At 39.7% G+C, this 16901-nt stretch overlaps 1 protein-coding gene across 2 annotated transcripts in view; it reads left to right on the forward strand.

The window, feature by feature from the left end:
• The first annotated feature begins 900 nt into the window (after positions 1–900).
• The window catches only part of LOC311033778 (plastin-3-like), a 46008-nt gene continuing 30007 nt past the window's right edge, over positions 901–16901 (forward strand). Inside the window, exons 1-4 of one of the 2 annotated variants that reach the window (XM_084041428.1) lie at positions 901–1024; positions 12446–12513; positions 15409–15560; positions 16760–16889. In XM_084041428.1, the coding sequence (XP_083897554.1) occupies positions 12453–12513; positions 15409–15560; positions 16760–16889 (343 nt within the window). In that variant the 5' untranslated portion in view covers positions 901–1024; positions 12446–12452. Of the gene's footprint in view, positions 1025–12443; positions 12514–15408; positions 15561–16759; positions 16890–16901 lie in introns of both variants that reach the window. The other variant, XM_084041429.1, reaches the window with a different exon arrangement.

Consider the following 16901-nt stretch of genomic DNA (forward strand, 5'->3'; position numbering starts at 1 on the left):
GATATACATTATTTAATTATAAAACATACATTAACCACTTTAGCCCTATTTTATACCTCGGCTATTTAAAAATAGCCGATCTACAAGCTCAAGATGCATCGCATCGCGTTGTGAACTTGTAGATCTGCTATTTTCAAATATATTAGTACTTTTACTTTTGGTGCTTTAAGTACATTTTGATGTCAATTCTTTTGTACTTTTTACTCAAGAAAATGTTTAATTCTGGACTTTTACTTGTAACAGAGTATCTCTATGTTGCCGTATTGGTACTATTACTTAAGTAAAGAATTTGAGTACTTTTTCCACCACTGGAGTTATTTCACATTTACTGTAAACAAAATATAGACCTAATCTGACTACTTTCTCCACCACTGTCTGGAAGTAATGACGCAATCAAGGTAAGGTTGCATAGGGAATAGGAATGAAGGAATCAAGGTAAGGTTGCATATAGGGAATAGCAGGAATGAAGGAATCGAAATAATCATATTTAAACTGGGGACCCCCCAAAATAATCATATTTAAACTGGGGACCCCCCAAAATAATCATATTTAAACTGGGGACCCCCCACCCTGATAAGCACTTGGAATGTAGGAGCATTACATTTTTTGATTCGGTTCCACATATATTGTTTTTTTGTTCACAACGCCTCGCCTCGCAGCACTTGAGCTTTTTTTGCTCTTCCTTACATTAGAAAAAATTGTCACTTCACTGTCATCTGGGGACCCCCCCAAAATAATTTGGGGACCCCCCCTGGGGTCCGACCCACAGGTTGAGAACCACTCAATAATAGAAATCAGGTAAGGAAGGAATGAAGGTGCAGGGAAGGAGGAGAGAAAGGAGGGGTGTGGCCTATTCCAGGGAGTGGCACAGAGGGGCGGAGATACACTGGCAGTCTGCATGCTGTCCTCAACGGGAGAGAAACACACACGCACGCACGCACGCACACACACTGGATTTACTGCCTTTCTTTCTCCTCCGGATGACTGTGTGATTTCCTGCACTAGAGCCTATATTAACCCTGAGGTAAGACAATTATAAACATAAGAATAGTATGCTCTTAGTATACGAGCATACTATTCTGCGCGTGTCGAGATTTAGCACTGTCTATAAAGAGGAGACAAAGTGGAATAGTGGTGTTTGCTTAGCCCTGGTCCAGAGCCTTTAGTGAGTTCTCTCTAACGCTCTGCCAGGCGCTCGGCTCTGCTCATTCACTGCCCTGCGAGGGCTCCCAACTGTAGTAAAAATAAACAAAACCACTTCACTGCTCACCGAAACAAAGGTTGTTTTGTGTTGTTGAAAGTCTGTTCTCGGAGGTGGGAAGCCTCTCAGCACCCCACCTTCTCTGTAAAATAAACGTTTTGTCCAGAAAAGAAAATATTTCACCGGAAGGAAAATTTGTTTTTGGTTGCTCCACTGCGCCCTCTACAGATCTGGTCAATGGTTTTTTTTCTATTGACCAGATTTTTCCTTCCGGTGAAATATTTTATTTTCTGTCCAAAAAGTGTATTTTACAGAGAAGGTGGGGTGCTGAGGGGCTTCCCACCTCCGAGAATAGACTTTCAACAACACAAAACAACCTAATTGTTTCAGTGAGTAGTGAAGTGGTTTAGTTTATTTGTACTACAGTAGGAGCCCTCGCAGGGCAGGGGAATTCCTTGTCTATGAGCAAAGCCGAGCGCCTGGTAGAGCGTTAGAGAGAGAACTCACTAACGCTCTGGACCAGGGCTAGTGTTTGCTATGATAGTTGACCTTAACAGCCTACACATCCCCCCCATTCATTCATTCATTCAGACACCCATTTAGCCTAAAATATGACATAATGTGACAAACCTCAGCAAATAAAGGAAGGGGCTGAAACGTACCGATGTATTCTAACTATATATATACTGCCATCTCGACCTCTCCCTACCTTGATCTGTGTGCTCTGCTCTGTGTTAAACAACGCGGTGCAGCTTATTGTTATTATGAATGAATGTGTACGGCCACGCATCATGCATGGATCACTTTGATGTATGCCTGTTCAATGAATAAACAGAGTTATTAATGCTGCAGCCTGGAGGAGGATACATTGTGTCATTCTCAGCCTGGAGGAGGATACATTGTGTCATTCTCAACCTGGAGGAGGATACATTGTGTCATTCTCAACCTGGAGGAGGATACATTGTGTCATTCTCAGCCACTGTCATCAGGGCTGCAGGAAAAGACGCATCATGGTTGAACCTCAGCAGTGGTGTAAAGTAGCCCCTACGGAACCTCTCCCTCCGCTGTATAGCTCCGAGATGAGGTTCTTCGTTTCCCTCTGCCGTTTGAGCAGGACCTTGTCGCACATTTTCCACTTTACATGTTTCTTACCCCTTTCTGCACATCGTATCCAAAAAGTAAAGCTTTTTCGCCATTCTCTCAGATGTTTTAAGTTCTAGCGGACCATAAAAGCTATCCAAAACGTTGAAGAAAGTATTTAATTTGTCCTCATCCGGTTACATGTTTTTAAGACATTGCGCAAGAGTTGCGCCCGTAGAGATAACATTACTGATTCCCCTACTGGTCAAATGTTGAATTGCATCTTCTAATGCAAAAGATTATGGAACTGGCTGAGGACAGAGGCGAATTAAATACTTTTTTCAACTCGTTGGATAGATTTTATGTTGCGCTAGAACTTAAAACATCTGAGAGAATGGCGGAAAAGCTTTACTTTTTGGATACGATGTGCAGAAAGGGGTAAGAAACATGTAAAGTGGAAAATGTGCGACAATGTCCTGCTCAAACGGCAGAGGGAAACGAGGAACCTCATCTCGGAGCTATACAGCGGAGAGAGAGGTTCCGTAGGAGCTAGGTGTAAAGTAGCCATGGTTCACATGACGCTCGTCTGTCATAAAGCGTCATGGAACCACTTGTTCCTGGTTTTAGTTTTTTTTTTTACATTTACAACTGCTACATCTACATAAACGTATGATTGATTGAATACTTTATTTAGAAAGACATGGTAACAGTAAAGTACAAATCACAATACAAGGTCCTCTAAACTGGATCGCTCATAAAAGCACATGGCTTATTTAAAATGAGATCCCTGTGCACTCAAATCATGATAACATTTAAGACATACAAATATACACTGCAGAACGTCATACAGTTCACATGTTACTGGTATGAAAAACAAGAAATGTGTACAATAGACAGTTTTAGGAGGAGGGGAGACGGGGGGCGTGGGGGGGGGGGTTAAGACTTTGACAGGGGCCAGTTTGGAATTGCAGCCTCCTGAAGGTGATTCTTTAGGGCAGTTTTGAAAGTGAGTGGGGTTTTACACTCCTTTACTCCTTTTGGTAGGGCATTCCACATTTTTGTTGTATAGCATGAGAAAGAGTTAATTCCCTTGTTTGTGCCAAATCTGGGTTGAACATGATCAGTGGAGCTGCCTCTGGTGTTATGATCGTGGACTTCATTTACGTTTTGGAAGTATTTTGACAAATACAGGGGGATCCCAATGTTGTGTCGAGTCTTGTAGACCAGGCCCAAGGCAAGTTGCCGTACTCTGTCCTCAACCCTGAGCCATCCAACCCTAGCAAAGTGAGCAGGGGTTAGATTTGATTGATTGATTGAATATTTTATTAGGCAAAAAATATAAAACAGCACAGTTACATTTAAAATACTTTGTCTAACAGGTCCGTTCATGAAAGTCCTTGCGGTCTTGTTTCCAATGAGGGCCTTGGTGGGTTTAGAAAGACATGGTAGACGTTCTTGGTGGGTTAGATGGGTTGTATGAGATTGAGGCCAAGAAGTAACCTTACCAGTTTGTTTTGGGATGTCTGGAGCCTTGTTTTTAAGGCCTTAGTGGTGTTGCGATACCATGAGAAGCATGCATAGTCGAAATGACCTTGGACGAGGGCCCCTGCTAGAATCTTCAGGGTATTCTTACTGACTAGACATTTCAGACGTTCAGATTTCAAATATAAAGTGCTTACCCCCATGCCACGGAGGTAACAAGTTGAGCCGGCAAAGGTACCTGTAAGTACCTGTATATTCCGTATTGTTCAATAAAAAGCCTTTTAATGGGTTTCATTTGCAACCAGTATGACGCTTGCAACCAGTGTGATGTCGTCTGTTAAGGGGTCTATATAGCCCTGGTCCAGAGCGTTAGTGAGTTCTCTCTAGCGCTCTGCCAGGCGCGCCGCTCTGCTCAGAGACCCAACATTACAAGGAAGCCTCTCAGCACCCCACCTTCTCTGCAGTGGTGGAAAGTAACTAAGTACATTTACTCAAGTACTGTACTTAAGTACAGTTTTGAGGTATTTTTTACTTTACTGGAGTATTTCCAATTTCCAATACTTTTACTTATACTCCACTACATCTCAGAGGCAAATATTGTACTTTTACTCCACTACAATGATTTGAAAACTTTAGTTCTAGTTACTTTTCAGATCTAAATTATGATATTATGAAACATACATTAACCACTTTAGCCCTATTGTATACCTAGGCTATTTGAAAATAACCGATCTACAAGCTCACAACGCGTCGCATCGCGACACGTTGTGAGCTTGTAGATCGGCTATTTTCAAATATTTAGTACTTTTACGTTTGGTACTTTAAGTACATTTTGATGCCAATACTTTTGTACTTTTACTCAAGTAAAAATGTAATTCTGGACTTTTACTTGTAACAGAGTATTTTTATATTGCAGTATTGGTACTTTTACTTAAGTAAAGAATTTTAGTACTTTTTCCACCACTGGAAGCCTCTCAGCACCCCACCTTCTCTGTATATTACAGAAAATAAAATATGTCCGCCAGACGGACATTATTGTGTATAGACCCCAAGACAACAACATAGCTAGGCCTACTACATAAAAAATTGCATTAAATACGAACAAACAAACATTTGTTTACTGTTTAACTCTGATGCGCTTGAAATGGAACCGAATTTGTGTCGATATTTAAATTTACACTGAGGATTTTACTGTGTGTCAGTCACAGTCAAGGTGTCATTCAGTGTATCATGAGCCTTTTGCATCCATTTGGTTCCATTATTTGTACCCTCCTAGAGTTACAAACCCTTAAGGGTTCATTTGGGTCCACTTGGTCCATTTTACACTGTGGATGTTACTCTGTGTGTGTGTGTGTGTGTGTGTGTGTGTGTGTGTGTGTGTGTGTGTGTGTGTGTGTGTGTGTGTGTGTGTGTGTGTGTGTGTGTGTGTGTGTGTGTGTGTGTGTGTGTGTGTGTGTGTGTGTGTGTGTGTGTGTGTGTGTGTGTGTGTGTGTGGGGGTCATTCAGTGCACGAGGTGATGACTCATATACAGTATAACTTCATAACTTCATTAGAAAGACAAATCGGCTGCAGATTTTCATTTCAAATGGGGGATAGCGTATTGCTTTTAATGTAGCAAAAAATGACCCCGAACTCACACTGTAGCTTTTGTTCATTGTCAACCTTCGATTATATGTTGAATATCACAACCCTAACAGCAAGTTATTTGAGCCTAACATTCAATTTGAAGGATTTTTAGAGATGTGTTTCTTTAGACTGAAATCCAACAGGACTCTTGCAAGGCTGTAGCTGTTTGTTTGTTTGTTTGTTTGTTTGTTTGTTTGTTTGTTTGTTTGTTTGTTCAAGAGCATCTTGTTTACATCTAAATACATTTAAATCTAGCATTTATTTAATAACAACAGCAAGATTTGACGTACAGAAGACCTGTGTGGTTTTAAACCTTTTCAGGCCGCGACCCCTCCAAAATATTCATATTTGAACTGGGGACCCCCCAGCCTGACAAGCACATTTGGAATTGTAGGAGTTGAGGCATTTCTTTCAGTTTGATCCGGTTCCACAGATAAATATTGTGAAAATTGCTGATTTAAAAAATGTTGCCTCTTTCTTAGGTAATATATTGATTTGGCCAAAGTCGGAGCATTCTTTATAATAGTATAGCTTTCTTTTGACGCAGTAATGTCTTATTTCTATTTTTATTTCAATACCTCTATCATCTGGGACCCCCCCCCCCCCAAAGCAAAACAAAACAAAACAAACATTCGGGGACCCCCCTGCGGGGCCCGACCCACAATTCTGAGAACCACTGGAGTAAACGGGGAAAAAAAGCAGTCCAAGTATATAGAGCCCAAGTGCCCACTCAGGTCCAGGGTTTGAAATGCACATGTATCTGCATTCCTGGCTGCAGGGAGTGATTCAGCAGGAGACGGACAGTGTTGCCAAATTTCACGAGAGAAACAAGCAACCAGGTCTATGAAAACCAGCACAAAAGAAGCGACTAGGACTATATATATATATATATATATATATATATATATATATATATATATATATATATATATATATATATATATATATATATATATGGCTATTTGAAAATAGCAGATCTACAAGTGTCAAAATTGTGTAATTTTAGAAATAAACCCCACCAAAAAGACGCAACCCTTAACTACCAATACATACAAGATCCGAAGCACAGTGAAACCCTGTGTGATTAGCAACCATCAGGGGATCGATCATACTGGAGATAAATATTCTGTGACTACTTGAAAAGGTAAGAGAATCGAAAAATCGCTGGCAGTGGGTGGGTTTGTTATCGTATACACTCTGGCAGTGAAAGAGTTAATATAATAAGCAGACATGGCAACACAGGAGACCGACCTCTTTAACACTGTCTGTCAGATGATCACGTTACCTCAACACTTTTATCACCATCTGAAGTGCAGCAGCTCCTGTTACATTTCTATGCTGAGTTAACAAGGGACTCCTCTCTAGGCTTGTCACTATTATTACATAACCGCCTAGTTACTTGAGATAATCTTTTTTTTTTTTTTTTTTTTACAATCGTCAGAATCGTATCCATTAATTTGTTGAAAAATGTTCATACGTTTTCAAACATCTTGAAAGAATATTACAAATAGCAGATGTCTAGCAGGTGCTCATACGCTGTGAGGTTGTAGATTTCCACTATTTGTAATTTTGTAGTATTAAATATGACCTAATTTGGCCATAGTACATTATTTATTTTGATTATCGGTACCAGTCGGTGTCAGTCATTTGAACGTTTCTCTGTATATCGGATCTATTTCACATTCAATCTGAAAAAGCATCTGTGTCATTTTATATTTTAGCTACAGTATATACGTAAATAGCAGCAACATTTTTAGGATTTAGAAGGCATTTGGTAGAATCAGTCTCAGGTCTAAAAAGGTATTTGTCATAGTATATTCCCTGTGCAATATCTGCCACAAGGGCAAACAGAAATGCAATTTCTATTCGTAATGTTGCAACACATTCCAATGTTCAATGCCAAAAAAACTAAAACAAACTCAATTTAATTGTCGATCGCAATTATTTGTATAATAATAATATAGGAATAATAATTGTTGAATTAATCGTCCAATAAAAATGCTGTGACGGTGACAGGCCTGCTCACCTCTGCTTTCATGGGGCGAGGTCGTTGAAGATAACGTCATATTTTTCTTTTGCAGTCAGTTAATCCATTAAGGAAACGCATCTGTGTCATTTTTATAGATTTCTTTGGCTACTAAAAAATCTACAAGTAGATCTGCTATTCTTTGAAAAATCGTGAAAACGTGTGCAAAATATAGGACAAATACATATCATTTTGGGGGTCCTTGACCTGAAAAATGTTTGAGAACCACTGATATATATAGCAACATAAGTAAAAAAAAAAGTTTTAAAAACGGTTAGGATTTAGAAGACGTGTAGAATCCCCAGAAGCAAAGATTTGAGTTACAAATGATCGCTTTGAAAAATGTATACATGCAAAGATTTGCACACATTTTCACGATTAAAAAAAAAGCACATCTACAAGCTCATATATGAGCTTGTAGATGTGCTATTTTTGAAAAGCCCAAAGACATCTAAAAATGACACACAGATGCGTTTGCAGTCTTAACCCATTGAGACCTGGAACTGTGTCATTTTTAGATTTGAGCTAAAAAGCATTATTTTACACTTTGGGCTATTCAAAAATAGCAGATATACAAGCTCATAGCGCGGCACCGAGTGCCGCGCTACGAGCTTGTAGATCTGCTATTTTTGAAAAATCGTCAAAATGTGTACAAATCTTTGAATATATATATTTTTAAAGCGAACATTTTTAACTCAAATCTTTGCTTCTGGGGGTCCCTGGAACAAAATATTTTGATGGGGGTCCACGGCCAAATACATATAATCTTGGGGGTCCTTGACATGAAAAAGATTGAGCACCACTGATATAGAAACATACGTTTTTCAGAAAACTGCTGAGATTTAGGAGACATGTAGAATCGGCTTCAGGTCTCAATCTTAATGGGTTAACTATTTTGAAAGAATCAAAGAACCAAAACAAAACAAAACAAAACAAACATTCGGGGACCCCCCTGCGGGGCCCGACCCACAATTCTGAGAACCACTGGAGTAAACGGGGAAAAAAAGCAGTCCAAGTATATAGAGCCAAGTGCCCACTCAGGTCCAGGGTTTGAAATGCACATGTATCTGCATTCCTGGCTGCAGGGAGTGATTCAGCAGGAGACGGACAGTGTTGCCAAATTTCACGAGAGAAACAAGCAACCAGGTCTATGAAAACCAGCACAAAAGAAGCTATATATATATATATATATATATATATATATATATATATATATATATATATATATATATATGGCTCTTTGAAAATAGCAGATCTACAAGTGTCAAAATTGTGTCTCAATTGTGTAATTTTAGAATTTTATATTCTGTGACTACTTGAAAAGGTAAGAGAATCGAAAAATCGCTGGCAGTGGGTGGGTTTGTTATCGTATACACTCTGGCAGTGAAAGAGTTAATATAATAAGCAGACATGGCAACACAGGAGGCCGACCTCTTTAACACTGTCTGTCAGATGATCACGTTACCTCAACACTTTTATCACCATCTGAAGTGCAGCAGCTCCTGTTACATTTCTATGCTGAGTTAACAAGGGACTCCTCTCTAGGCTTGTCACTATTATTACATAACCGCCTAGTTACTTGAGATAATCTCTTTTTTTTTTTTTTTTTTACAATCGTCAGAATCGTATCCATTAATTTGTTGAAAAATGTTCATACGTTTTCAAACATCTTGAAAGAATATTACAAATAGCAGATGTCTAGCAGGTGCTCATACGCTGTGAGGTTGTAGATTTCCACTATTTGTAATTTTGTTTTAGTATAGTATTAAATATGACCTATTTTGGCCATAGTACATTATTTATTTTGATTATCGGTACCAGTCGGTGTCAGTCATTTGAACACTTCTCTGTATATCGGATCTATTTCACATTCAATCTGAAAAAGCGTCTGTGTCATTTTATATTTTAGCTACAGTATATACGTAAATAGCAGCAACATTTTTAGGATTTAGAAGGCATTTGGTAGAATCAGTCTCAGGTCTAAAAAGGTATTTGCCATAGTATATTCCCTGTGCAATATCTGCCACAAGGGCAAACAGAAATGCAATTTCTTTTCGTAATGTTGCAACACATTCCAATGTTCAATGCCAAAAAAACTAAAACAAACTCAATTTAATTGTCGATCGCAAGTATTTGTATAATAATAATATAGGAATAATAATTGTTGAATTAATTAAGTCCAGTAAAAATGCCGTGACGGTGACAGGCCTGCTCACCTCTGCTTTCATGGGTCGAGGTCGTTGAAGATAACGTCATATTTTTCTCAGTTTCTCAGTCAGTTAATCCATTAAGGAAAACGCATCTGTGTGTCATTTTTATAGATTTCTTTGGCTACTAAAAAATCTACAAGTAGATCTGCTATTCTTTGAAAAATCGTGAAAACGTGTGCAAAATACAGGACAAATACATATCATTTTGGGGGTCCTTGACCTGAAAAATGTTTGAGAACCACTGATATATATAGCAACAGAAGTAAAAAAAAATGTTTTAAAAACGGTTAGGATTTAGAAGACGTGTAGAATCCCCAGAAGCAAAGATTTGAGTTACAAATGATCGCTTTGAAAAATGTATACATGCAAAGATTTGCACACATTTTCACGATAAAAAAAGCACATCTACAAGCTCATATATGAGCTTGTAGATGTGCTATTTTTGAAAAGCCCAAAGACATCTAAAAATGACACACAGATGCGTTTGCAGTCGTAATGGGTTAACTATTTTGAAAGAATCAGTCGTTATGCGTTTGGACACAGGAGTGCATTTGAGACGGCTGGCTGTGTGTGTGCTGTTGTTCCTCTCTGCCTGTTTTGACTTGCCTTGTCTTGTCTGTTAGTCAGGATGTTGTACTGTGTAACTATGTTCACTATTTCTGATGAGGCAATGCGTGTTTTAGCTCTGATCACAGAGCTTGAGAATGTTCATCCAGTAGATCTGATTCAGTGTGACACGTTTTTGAGCCTGTAGATCTGCCACTTTTGCTATTTTTGAATTTGAATCTCAACATTATGAGGTTTCCAGGCGACAGAGAGACTATAGAGCAGTGGTTCTCGACCTTTTCAGGCCGTGACCCCCCCCCCCAAAATGATCATATTTGAACAGGGGACCGGGACCCCCCACCCTGACAGGCTCTTAGAATTGTAGGAGTAGAGGCATACATCTTTTTTTACTCTGTTCCACAGATACATATTGTGAAAATAGCTGATCTACAAGCTTGTAGATCAGCTATATATTTTAAATAGTATAGTTTGTTGATTACTTTTGATGCAGTTATGGTCTTTTTTCTTTTCTAGTAATTAAAAGGGACCCCCCCAAAAAGCTTATGGTTGAGAACCACTGCTATAGAGCACCGAAGTCTGACGTAATTTACACATCCTACCTGGTCCGCGGTTTTCCACCCCCATTCTGAATCCCCATAGATATCTTTAATATCGTGTAAAATAAGAACTGTGTTCCAAAAATAACCCATTAAGACCTGAGGCGATTCTTAAAAATGTTTTCTAAATCCTAACAGTTTTTTGAAAAAAAGAAAAAAAAAGAAATTCAAGATTTTTCAAAAATAGCAGATCTACAAGCTCATAGCACGGCACTCGGTGCCGCGCTATGAGCTTGTATATCTGCTATTTTTGAATAGCCAAAGAAATCTAAAGTGACACAGATGCGTTCCAGGTCTTAATGGGATAAACAAATTATCCCGGCGGTTTGACTCTTATGGATATGAAGCATCAACTGACGGTGAGAAAACGATAATGTTACTTCCGCCGAATTAGTTAAATTTTCACCAGAAACAGACTGTATCAAATACAAGTGACTGACTATCATAAACGATACAGAGCCTCCTCCCTGACAATATCTCCGAGACAGTTTGTTTATTTTTGGACCACAATTCTTATATGAGACGATTCTAAGATGACCCAATGTTATTCTCCATAGAGAAATTACTTTACGAACCAGGGGATGAACGAGTGACGTCAGGACTTCTGTACTCTACATGTTTTCTTAAACTGCTTTCCCTTTTTCTCTCCAATTTAGTTAGCCTGACACTCTGACGCACTGACAATTTTCATTTTGTTGCAGTGACAGTTGTGTTTGGTTAATTTAAACAGCAGTGTTTTTCAGGACAAACATTTCAGCATTGGCTCTATCTTAGGAACTACTAATATACACAGTTTGTTGTAATAGTAGATACTATTTACTTAAGACAACACTTAAGATAATGAAGATACTTTTGTCCTCTTTTTCTCTTTACCATTATGGAACATAACATAGGTTCAGACAGGTTTATCAGAATGGATTTGAAGAGTATAGAAGTGAGTAGACCTGGATGTTGTCAGCTAAATGTGTTTAGTCTGCTGTGTCCCTGCACGCACGCACGCACGCACGCACGCACGCACGCACGCACGCACACGCATCCCTCCAAGGGGTGGTGTAGAGCATTGGTTCTCAAAATCTTCATGTCAAGGACCCCTAAATTGACACTTATTACTCCACGGACCCCCATTTGAAAAGATTTGCCAGGGACCCCAATAAGAGAAGATTTTTACAGCTCTCTAGCAGTGATTCTTAACCATTTTTATTTCAAGGACCCCCCGTTTGACATGCATCAGGCTACGGACCCCTATGTAATGGCATTTATACCTCCGGGACCCCAATTCATATTGTAAAATCAATGTTAATTTAACTCTGAGAGTGTACAAATGGAACCAAATGGACCCATTTGTATATCTCAGAGTTACAGACCCATAAGGGTCCATTTGGTTCCTGTCCATCATTTAGCTGGGTACCCCCTGGAACCCCCTCAAGTACCCCTGGGGGTCCCCGGACCCCACTTTGAGAACCATGGGTGTAGAGGCTGTCAACTTTTTTTCTGAGGCAAAGAGATCCTCTCATGAAACCTAGCACAGCCTGTGTCACTGAGCTCACTGAATTAGTATTGACTACAAATTATTTTCTGCACACAAATGACTTTCTTACAAACTAAGGGGACGGTCATGTGGTTAAAGTGACATATTTCTCTCCTCTGTCTCTCAAGTGTCGTCATGTCAGAGAAGATCAGCCCTGAAGAAATGGAGGAGCTCAGGGAAGCCTTCCAGAAAATTGGTGAGTATTGAGGTGTGTGTGTGTGTGTGTGTGTGCGTGTGTGTGCGTGTGTGTGTGTGTGTGTGTGTGCGTGCGTGCGTGCGTGCACACTGTGCGTACACTGTGAGTGTGTGTGTACACTGTGCGTGCGTGTGAGTGTCTGTGTGTGTGTAAGATCAAAGGTTCCATATCTCTTCAAATCTCAGCGAGAACATCTGTCTGTCAGCTGCTGTCTGTCAGCCGCGCGCGCGCGCACACGCACACACACACACACACACACACATTTTTTCCACAGGTTTTGGAAGGAGAATGGATGTGTGAGACATTGAATCCAGCAGCTTTGTTTCCAGTGCACTGTATAGTTCAGGGTGTGGTGCTTTTCTCCTGCTCGTATAACCACAGGTTTTGAGGGGCAGGTGCTCAAGTAAATTATACTTTTTTTTGTTTACTTGGTCTGCTCTTTTTTCCCTCTACACACCTACTATAGCTCTTTGCCAAAAATAGCCGATTTACAGGCGTTGTGGGCTTGTAGATCTGCTATTTTTGGCTAAAGTTCTCCTCAGAAAAGGGATGCTAGGTTTTGAGTGGTTAAGGTAAAAAGAAAAATCATATCACATAAAGATTTGGCGGACCCCCTGTAGTAACTCTGAGGACCCCCTAGGGGTCCCGGACCCCCTGTTGAAGACCCCTGCTGTAAACTGAAGAAAAAAAACCTTCTTTTTTTCATTTTTTCAAAAGGGCAAGTCTAAATTATTCAAAAGTTTCCAAACATTTTCGATATTTTTCAAACATTTTTCAAACATAGCAGATGTACAAGCTTGCAAGTGAGCTTGTAGATCTGCTATTTTTGAATAGCCAACTTATACATGGATAAAGGGGTTAAGATGATTGTGATGCAATGGATAATTGACGGGTAGGCACCTACCATCGGTGCCTAATCACCCCATCGGTATTTATTTATCATTAATGACCCGTCAATTATCCAGATTACACGGCCACTTAATAAATGAATTAATGCATTATTCCAAAAGTAACAACAAAACAAAGTATTTCCTTGCTTACGGCAATGAAAGTATTCCATAAGTATTGTGCTGGGTGGACACGGTCGCCTCGGAAAACAAGGAAGTGTAGTGGATCAAATAGAATACATTTTCTGTTACTGCATCGTCTATTTCTCGCTTCAAATGTTTTCAAAAACATTCTTGAGCACAACGTTTAGTTTAATGACAAGGTGTGTTTGTTTACATGGCTGTCATGTTGGATGCAGCGTAAAATCAAGCCGCGCAGGTTGATATGAGCAGGTGCTCTGAGTCTTTGATTAGACAGGTTGATATGAGCAGGTGCTCTGAGTCTTTGATTAGACAGGTTGATATGAGCAGGTGCTCTGAGTCTTTGATTAGACAGGTTGATATGAGCAGGTGCTCTGAGTCTTTGATTAGACAGGTTGATATGAGCAGGTGCTCTGAGTCTTTGATTAGACAGGTTGATATGAGCAGGTGCTCTGAGTCTTTGATTAGACAGCGGTCTGTTAGTGAGCTCATCAGTCAGTATCCAGAAATAATACACCGCTGAATTCAGCGATTGACCAATCAGAATCAAGCATTCAACCAAGCCGTGTAATAATGAGCATCATGAGGACCAATTATATGAAGAAGTCGACCTTTAACACATTCACTGCCAGGGGCCCTCTACTATTGGCAGGTAGCTTCTGCCAGCATTTTTAAGCATTCTGACAAATCTTTCAAGAACCACAGAATATTTATATCCAGTATGATCGATCCCCTGATGGTTGCTAATCACGGAGGGTTTCACTGTGCTTAAGTGAAGAAGAAATTTTTTTATTTTGACCTCCAGTTCTCTTTTTTTTACCGAGTTGAAAATAGCACGTTTGGCCAAAAATACATAGTAAAACATAGGAGCCGAGATACAGGATTTTAAAGTAATACGTTAACCGAAGTGAATGGAGCAGTGCATACATCTTCGGATCACGTTATCTTTGGGTTCTGGACGTTTTTTTTGTTCGTTGAAATGACGGACATATATCGTCAATGGCGGTGAACGGGTGAATTTTAAATGACGGAGATGTCCGTCAATGGCAGTGAATGTGTAGTACAATTTTGAGTATTTCCATTATCGCAATAAGAATATCAAGAACGATGCAGGAGTACTATAGCAACGTGCTGGCCAGATGTATGGAGAACCAAGATGACTGGAGGCGATGATGGAGGGCTCGTCTGAGGACGACTTAGAGAGAGAGAGCAATACTATCGTTAATCGTAATTATTTTGGCCACAGATAATCGTGACGCGAAATCTTGGTATCGTCCCATCCCTGTTCTCCGCCTCTCCTGTTGTGTTTTTTACAGATACAAACAGTAATGAGCAGTGGTGTAAACTGTAAAGTAACTAAGTACATTTACTTAAGTACTGTATTTACAGTAAGTACAATTTTGGGGTATTTGTACTTTACTGGAGTATTTCCAATTTTATGTACTTTTACTTCTACTCCACTACATCTCAGAGGCAAATATTGTACTTTTACTCCACTACAATTATTTGAAAACTTTAGTTACTAGTTACTTTGCAGATATAAATGATTACATTATAAAACACATACATTTACCACTTTGGCCCTATTGTATACCTAGGCTATTTGAAAATAGACGATCTACAAGCTTGCGACGCGTTGCATCGCGACGCGTTGTGAACTTGTAGATCAGCTATTTTCAAACATTTTAGTACTTTTACTTTTGGTACTTTAAGTACATTTTGATACCGATACTTTTGTACTTTTACTCAAGTACATTTTGAATTCCGGACTTTTACTTGTAACAGAGTACTTCTACATTGCAGCATTGATACTTTTACTTAAGTAAAACATTTGAGTACTCAGAACTGTGCTGTTGTTATTTTACAGATACAAACAGTAATGGTTTCATCTGTGACATGGAGCTCAGCGACCTGTTCAAGGAGGTCAACCTGGCCATGCCTGGATTCAAGATCAGAGAGCTCATCCAGAAACTAGACCGCGACAAAGACAACCAGATCAACTTTGTGGAGTTCACCTCTGTAGGTAACACTAACTAACTAACTAACTAACTCACTCACTAACTAATTCACTCACTCACTCACTCACTCACTCACTCACTCACTCACTCACTCACTCACTCACTCATTTTCACAACATACTTGGTTAATTATTTGATGCATAGTAATGTTCAGTGGTGGAAAAAGTACTCAGATTCTTTACTTTAGTAAAAGTACCAATACTGCAATATAGAAATACTCTGTTACAAGTAAAAGTCCAGAATTCAAAATGTACTTAAGTAAAAGTACTAAAGAATTGGCATCAAAATGCGCTTAAAGTACCAAAAGTAAAAGTACTAAATATTTGAAAATAGTAGATCTACAAGCTCACAACGCGTCGCGCAAATAAATGTAGTGGAGTAAAAGTACAATATTTGCCTCTGAAATGTAGTGGAGTAGAAGTAAAAGTATTGGAAATTGGAAATCCTCAAGTAAAGTACAAATACCTCCAAATTGTACTTAAGTAAATGTACTTAGTTACTTTCCACCACTGGTAATGTTGCCTTGTTTTCATAGAGTCCTACCGAGCTTAGATTTGTTGGTCATTGGGCGTCTGAATTATAACCAGTGGTACGAAGGTGTCGCCTGCCAAAAAGAACCGATCTATAAGCTAAAGTGATACATTGTTAGCTTGAAGAACAGTTATTTTTGGCAAGTGACACCCACGCGCGAGCTAGTATGAATTGAGCTTTAAGAGGAAACTTCCAGGGCAAAAAAAAGCTATTCTTTTACAGCCTAAAGCGCACGCAATACATGCTCCTTCCGACTATATTTTGACGTCATTCAGAATTTCTGGTAAAAGAAATTCCGGACACTCCTGTACCCCCAGATGTTCTGACCGTCCGAAGTGGATCTTTTCCGACATCGGAAGAAGCATCTAATGTGCTTAAGAGGCGGGGGCTGACGGACAGATCGGTGAACCAATAGGATCCGCCGGAATTTTTCTTTGGAGATTTTGAACCCGCCCGTCTAGACATGATATCAGACACGCTAGGGCAGTCTACCAGGGGTTCAAAACGGACACTAACGGCTCTGTTACTCTCTGTGTGTGTGTGTGTGTGTGTGTGTGTGTGTGTGTGTGTGTGTGTGTGTGTGTGTGTGTGTGTGTGTGTGTGTGTGTGTGTGTGTGTGTGTGTGTGTGTGTGTGTGTGTGTGTGTGTGTGGGTGTGGTGTAACCCCAGATCTGCCAGGACTTGAAGAATGACCACGTGGCACAGAGTTTCCGAAAGGCCATTAACAAGAAGGAAGGCCTCCTGGCCTTCGGGGGCACCAGCATCATCTCTAGTGAAGGAACTCAGCATTCCTTCTCCGGTCAGTAAAGAA

Source organism: Gymnoscopelus microlampas (genome assembly GCF_963454915.1).
Source record: "Gymnoscopelus microlampas genome assembly, chromosome: 18".
NCBI lineage: Eukaryota > Metazoa > Chordata > Actinopteri > Myctophiformes > Myctophidae > Gymnoscopelus > Gymnoscopelus microlampas.